Source organism: Sardina pilchardus, chromosome 10 (assembly GCF_963854185.1).
Source record: "Sardina pilchardus chromosome 10, fSarPil1.1, whole genome shotgun sequence".
Lineage (NCBI taxonomy): Eukaryota > Metazoa > Chordata > Actinopteri > Clupeiformes > Clupeidae > Sardina > Sardina pilchardus.
The window spans coordinates 20,023,553-20,030,816 of record NC_085003.1 but is presented as its reverse complement, the minus strand read 5'-3'; the positions used below and the strand labels follow the sequence as shown (position 1 = coordinate 20,030,816).

At 42.9% G+C, this 7,264-nt stretch overlaps 1 protein-coding gene across 3 annotated transcripts in view; it reads right to left on the bottom strand.

Moving 5' to 3' along the window:
- Positions 1–6,133, bottom strand: part of LOC134093702 (transcription factor Maf-like) — an 85,651-nt gene extending 79,518 nt beyond the window's left edge. Inside the window, exons 1-2 of one of the 3 annotated variants that reach the window (XM_062546901.1) lie at positions 4,756–6,133; positions 3,175–4,283 (exon numbers count right to left, since the gene is read on the bottom strand). In XM_062546901.1, the coding sequence (XP_062402885.1) occupies positions 4,211–4,283; positions 4,756–5,723 (1,041 nt within the window). In that variant the 5' untranslated portion in view covers positions 5,724–6,133 and the 3' untranslated portion in view covers positions 3,175–4,210. Of the gene's footprint in view, positions 1–3,174; positions 4,287–4,755 lie in introns of those variants that run through there. The other 2 variants (XM_062546900.1, XM_062546902.1) reach the window with 2 other exon arrangements.
- Positions 6,134–7,264: the final 1,131 nt, after the last annotated feature.

Sequence of the window (7,264 nt, the reverse complement as noted above, 5' to 3'; positions counted from 1 at the left end):
TGTGTGTGTGCGTGTGCGTGTGTGTGTGTGCACACGTGCATGCATGCGTGTGTGCGTGTGCATGTGTGTGTTGCACGTGTGTTTGTGTGTGTGTGTGTGTGTGTGTGTGTGTGTGTGTGTGTGTGTGTAGGTGTGTGTGTGTGTGTGTGTACATGTGTGTGTGCATTTGTGCATGCACATGTGTCTTTCTCTGTATCTGCAGGCATGCATATGCTGAATAGTATTTATCTCTGCATTTATATGTGCATGTGTGCTGTACTATATTGCACTGAATTGTATACAGTGTGTGTGGAAATCAACAACATGATTCCTAGCAGAGGAAGATGTGGAGAAAATAAAAAAGAGACACATCGCAACATTTCATTTGCAGATCTATGAGCCTAGCTACCCCTCAAGGTTTCAGTGCAAAAAAAACACTCATTTTTTTAATCCTCAAGTCACACCAACCTCTATGATCCTGTGAATGTTACACAAATGCCAAACATGCCAAATCAATGTGCTGTAATTAGTTAACAGGTATTTTACTGGACACATGCTAAACACTACCATCTTCAAAATCTCCAACAAATGTGCGCCTCGGTTCTGCCATGTAAATCCTTCCTCTTTTTATATATTAAAGTTATTATAAATTATGATTGAGAGGCATAAACTGGCTCTGAATATAAATCAGTGGCTAACTGAAGAACCGAATGGAAAGAGATGAACAGCATTCTCCTTCCTGCAGATATGAGCAACACCATTTTCAAATCCACCTTTTTTTTTGCCAAATGACAGCGTGAAAGAAGTCAAATGACAAATCATTATGAATGGCTGAATCATGCTGTAAATGGCAGACCGATGGGATTGCCATACACATTAAGCAGGACCCTAAGCAGCGTACTGTGCACTGACCACAGAGCTAAGGTGTACCTGATGGGCCTCTCCCCTGGAGCCCACCACTGCGAGTGTTCGTATGTAGCCAACAGTTCTAGGTTATAACACACATGTAATTAACCAGCATGGCATATTGACCTAATCAGATAGGGAAGCCATAAATTACTGCCTACAAGCTCAGTAAAAGCCAGTCTTTCCCCCAGCTGTGGAGAATCGCCAATAATTTATCATTTTAAAGGAGCAGAAACAAGGTCTTTTCTCTGCTATTAATCATACGGAAAATCATTTCATTTTCCTCCGAGGCAGGCTCGGGCATGTGCTGCTTCCTGCCCTGGCCCCCGACACTGCCTGCCTGCCTGCCTGCCTGCCTGCACACCCGGACGGAAACACAACATCACCACACAACCTCAAAGAGAGCAGACCTCCTCAGACTGAGTCAGAGAGAGAGAGAGAGAGAGAGAGAGAGAGAGAGAAAGGGAGAGGGGGGGAGATGGCTCGAAGATGAAGATGAAGGTCTCAAAGAGGCCATCCCTGAAGTGGCAAGCCAAGCCAACCTATCACACACTGATTATCCATCTCACCATCCATGCTCATATCCTGTCACCCAAGTTGGCTCAGGCCGTCACCTTTAGCACTGCTGAGTTAATCCATGCAGAGTTCAGCCCAAGGCCTCAGCTGTCCTGCACTTCTTGTGTGTATGGATACATTTCCGTTTTCACTGGACCGAATGCAGTGCACATACACGCTTGAGAGTCTATGGAAGGACCCTGAGTAAGAATGCTTGCCACACTTGCAGCAATTCTTTGTGTATTCTTTATATTTGTTCCTCTTCTGATACTAACATTACGGTGCTGAACCAATAATGCATAAATGCCAACACCTACACATGCAAGGAGAGCGAAATTATGTTTGTGTCTGCCGACCAGCGTTCGGCGTTTTCTGAAGGTGTACACTGTGTCGTACATTAATAACGTTAACTACAATTTATCGTGCTGAACCTTGTGAAGATTCCGGTTGGCCAGCGTTAAGGTAGTTGTTCACACAACACAGATTATGGGGTAGATTTAGTTATGTGACTGACTGTGTCAAATAAGGCGCTTCTCAACCTCAAATTATTTTGTGCAAATAGTTTAAAACTGTTCAGAAGTGTACCTATATTTTAAAATACTCCAAAGCCTTGTATGCACACTCGGAAATGGCCTACGGAAATGGCCTACAGAAATGCACTTCTCACTTGTGGCGCTAAGTAGCCTAGCCTAAATTTCAAATCAGGTAAGAAACCCAAATGCTGTATTTCACTAATCCAGGCACAGTAATCATAATCTTGTATTTTATGGGTTTATGTGTTAACTCATAGGCCTATATTTAGACGACGCCTGACTATAAGCTGAATTGTTAGGGTGTAGTGGCGCGCGTCACTGAAGTAGATTTTAAATGAAGGGGGAAAGGTGGGCTAAGCTTTAGTTTATTCCTGTGTATGTCAGTCCTTGTTTTGTCACCCCACCTTTTGTCTTTTAATTGTCCAACCCTTATGTGTCGTTACCTAAAGTGTGTTTGCCCTCATGCGTAAAGTGAAAAAATCATTAGGCAACTTAATATAAAGGAAATACGCACATACGCAACATAGCCTCATACATAACTTAATATCTTGGGTGGACATTATACCAACCGTCAATTATCGCACAGTAGCCACAATCCAACTTATACTAAGGCGAAGTCATGTATTTGGCCTAAACCTTTTCTCAGTAGGCCTGCCTCTGCCGAACAGAATTCACGGGTCACAGGTGCTGCGATTTACTGCGTAAAACAATTCCGGGCACAGCCGATCTGTAACTTCCGTGTGGTCTAAACATTGTATTCCAACATAGATGTAAATATTTTCTTTTTTATGAATAATTAACTCGTATTTTAGTTTGACCTGAACACATTTCTGAGAAACACTAGTTTGCTTTTGAGAAGATTTGAACCTTACACTGTCCAGTAGCATGCAACTATTTTACAGGCTCCTGCGCCAGCCTCAAAAACGGTCTCCCATTTAGATTTTTCAAATGTCCCCTCAAAGTTTAACACATTGACTTGTATGTGACTGTGTGTCCGTGACATATTCTTTTAAAAAAAATATTGAATTTTTAACATGCAGCAACAAGTGTTCCGCAACTTTTTCACATTAAATCTTTAATCATTTAATACGATCTTATAACATTCGTTTTGCTCAATTGGATACAGCTTTTTACCGAAATTATTTTATGTATATTTCAGAAATATATATTCGCCTTGAAGTCAAACACAAGACCATTGATAAGACTTCAACAAATATATGAGGACAGGACAGTTAGTTTTTAATTCTTTGAAATTTATTGATGTGCTCTAGTCATTTCAATTTGTACAGCCAGTGTATCAGTACTGATCGAATTTATGTCCATGATTCAATGGTAGTAAAGGTAATGCCAATTGTTCAGTGATATGAGTGATGACAACTGATGGAAATTTAAAAGACATATCTACAGCAACATGATACAGGTTTCCAAATGTTCCATACATCCCAGATTCACTGGTAGTGCTTGAGTAAAACTCCAGAAAATGTTAACACGCGTATGTCTGTCGAATGGCACTCGGCTCAAAATATACGAAATGGTACAAATCTGGCTTCATATGAACATCAGGATTGTTCCGCATTTTTGCACATTGGACGAGACGCTGAAGAAGCGCAGCACCTTATTTATATAACACAATCTTAGTTACTGTACAAGTGAAATATTACAGTCGCCTCAAATAGAAGAGCCATTTAGTTCATGTACCATAACAAAAATCAATAGGCAGTACAGGACCAAACACAGTATCGACCAAAGCTTGTTTTCCATAAGAACATGGGAAGCGCAATTGCCGAAAATGTTGTTTACTTTTTTGACAAGAATAATTTCAGGTTCACAGTAAATGTACTCAATCTGGAGGGGTAATCAATTAAACGTGTCTTCAGAATTATTTTCATCCCTTTGAACCATAATCCTTTCGCGAGATCCAGTTCTCCTTCTGGGCCACATAACATCACTGAAGTCAAACAACTTTGTACAAAATGGTTGCTCTCACAGTGGGAGAGGATGAAGTCTGGTGAAGAAATGGGAGAGGATGTAACACACTTTTTTGCAGATCCCAAAAAAGTGTGAATGTCATAAAAAAAACTGAAGTTATGGATGTCATGCTGAATTCATCCATGGAAGTTTATTTGAATACAAAAAGGAAGATACCGCACATGGCCAGCATGCATGGGTGAACAATGCCATATATTGTCTCTTTACAACAATGTATGCAATCAATCCATTAAATAAAGTTCTGTGGCTCAAGAGGAGACACAACTTGTGAAGAGTGGGGTCAGAATGGGGTTGAATGGCAGTCGCAGTCTTTCCTTTTGTCTACTGTCAAAATAGAAATAAAAAAAAATCATGAATGCAACATTACTGACGATTTTCGGTATTTGGTTATCACTTCATTGAAGTTCACATAAAGGCAAAACTCGACTATCAGCTTAGAATTTTCTGCAGCCACGAAATTATAAGACACTGGCAAGATACGAGGGCAGTCGCATACACGCTACTAGAAAACATTAAGTTTGGCAAATAAATGTTAGTTTTAGAACAGACTAACTGATTCAGAAGTTGGTGTTTGGTAAACTAAAAGTTGAGAAAAGACAGACTGGCGTCTCTCTTCGAGCGACTGCTATATAGACCCTCAGTCGATATAAATCATAAAATAACATTAAAAAATGTGTATTGGCATATGTGTGTCATATTCCAACAAGCCCCACGGGAGAAAGAAAAAAATACCATGGGTTACTTTTACGGATTATGCAGTTAAACACTTTCTCGTTTTAGTGCCGAAACTCACATGAAAAACTCCGGAGAAGAGGGGTTGTTGTCACTGCTGGACCCGTTTTCTCTGAAGCCATTGCTGATAAGCTTTTCGTATTTCTCCTTGTAGGCGTCTCTCTCCCGGACCAGCCTGGAGATCTCTTGTTTGAGGTGGTCCACTTGCTGGATGAGCTGGGTCTTCTCTCCCTCCAGGACGTGCCGCTGCTGGACCCGCTTGAAGCGACAGGACTGGGCATAGCCTCTGTTCTTCAGGGTCCGTCTCTTCTGTTTGAGCCGGATCACTTCTTCCTTACTGACACCCCGTAGCTGCCGATTGAGCTCTCGTACTGACATAGTCACCAGCTGGTCGTCCGAAAATCTATCATCTAGCCGCATATGTTGATGATTTCCTCCCGAGTTGCCGTTGGATTGGATTCCGGTAGTTTGATGATGTCCCGCGGGGTGGTGGTGATGGTGGTGGTGGTGATGAGGTCCCCCGTTCTGTGCGGCAGCAGCCGCAATAACGGCGGAAACCACCGCGGCCGCTGATCCCATCTCCTCCCCGGCCATGGTGCCTCCTGCTCCGGCTGCACCGGTAAATTGCTGCCCTCTAGCATAGCCGTCGAAGGTTTGAAGCTGGTGACTGCTGTTGATGAGCGCCTCCACGGCGTCTTCGGGGCTGAAACCCAAAGCCTCCGGGTTCAGCTGCTGTTGATAACCGGTCATCCAGTAGAAATCCTCCAGGTGTGCCTTCTGCTCGCTCCCGGACCCCGGACTGGGCGCAGAGAAGCTCGGGGAAGGGGGAACTGAGCTGCAAGGCGTGCTCATCGGGGTGGAAGACAGGGATCCCCCGGCGATCAGGCGGCTGCACTGGCTGATGCTGCGATCGGGCTCCACCGGCTCCTTTTTCACTTCAAACTTCATCAGATCGAAGTCATTAACATATTCCATGGCCAGGGGACTGGTGGGCAGGTCGGAGTTGCTCATTGCCAGTTCTGATGCCATCCTTTTGCTGTTGACAGTCCTCCAAAGGGGGTGAAGAGCAGCTGTCAAACTGGTCGGGTTCGAAACAGTGAGAGCCAGCTTGATTTCTTTATTTATTTCTTCAGAACCAAGAAAAGGTTTTCGACTTTGCGACGGTGATTTATTTTTTAAATTAATGTTTTCTCTCTCTCTCTCACTCTCAGTTCACAGAGTCTCTCGCACAGACGCATTAGAGAAGCGCGTGCGTCTCTCCCGTTCCGTCTCGGCACGCGAATGTCGGCGCGTGAAGATTTCAAACATTTAACACTTCATGGCTTCTTTTTACAACTGCGTAAAATTGAGGAGGTCAACGTGCATGTGATTGGCAAATTGTTGCCTTGTAGAAAAAAACGCAGTCGCGCTTGTAGGAGATTTTAAAGGCTCACCTCGCAGATGAGTTTAAAAGCATTGCTGAGTTTTATAGCTGCCCTGACGTCAGGCTTGAAATGGGAAATTGACTCGGACTCGTAGCCAATGGGCGTGCTCAAACCGTAGCTAATTAACATAGTAAACTTTTCTGGACTGACAGACGCTTGCTATACACCGACAATACGATATTTTGCCATTTACTACTTTTCCCCGACGTTTTTTAAGAATTTACTTAACATTTGATTTTCTTTGTTGAAAGAAAGTATAGCGTTACTCTCATGTGTCGAAATGCCACAGGAATATGATTTTCTTTCACTTTAAAGGTATGTTGAAGGTAGTGGACAATCCTCTACCTCACATCAAAACAATTATAAACGCTTGTTTAGGTGGAACTGTAATATATTTGTTGGCGAAGAGATTCGCCTAATTTCGTCTGCCTTCCTATAGGCTAAATATATTTTTTGTAATATTCGGTGGTTTGCCGATGTTTACACACCTTTGTGTATTTCTGAATGCTGTGCAGACTACCAGTGACAAAGCTCTAACAATCAAAATAGTCTGTTCTACATGTTTTTGCAACTTTAAGCAACACCGTCTTTACGCAGTTGTTGGCGCACACCAGTGTTATGTGGGGAAAATAACTAAGCCTACACAGTAATTTCAAATTGAGCGACTGCGTTTTTGTGCAAACTGTTTGAGATTAACTGTTCAGGCTCATGCCATTTGATTTCTTATAATGAATGCAATTTCCTCCTGTGACAAACCTTGAGTTGAGGAAATCTGTCCGACGTGTGATTGCATTCGAAACTCAACAGTGCCACCTTTCGGCCAACTGCCTTCAAGTCCACTCTGGGTCATCCCGCTCTCCGCCGGGTAGCAAACAAATGCTGATCCCATGTCCTATCTGAACTTGTCAATTATTTTGCTTCTGATTGACTGATTGCGTTTTGAATTCCTCCCTTGTGTTGTACCTCATATTGTAGAGGAGCATGTTTTGTTGCCAAAATTACAGACAATCAAATGGATCTTCAACGCAGTTTTGTTGGTGAGTGGGAAGAACCGAGCTGCTTTCTTAGTCGATAGAGCCAACCACGAGACCGGTTTGAGCGGTGTATTAGAACAGCGTGTATGTCAGCCCCTTGTTCTTCCATTGG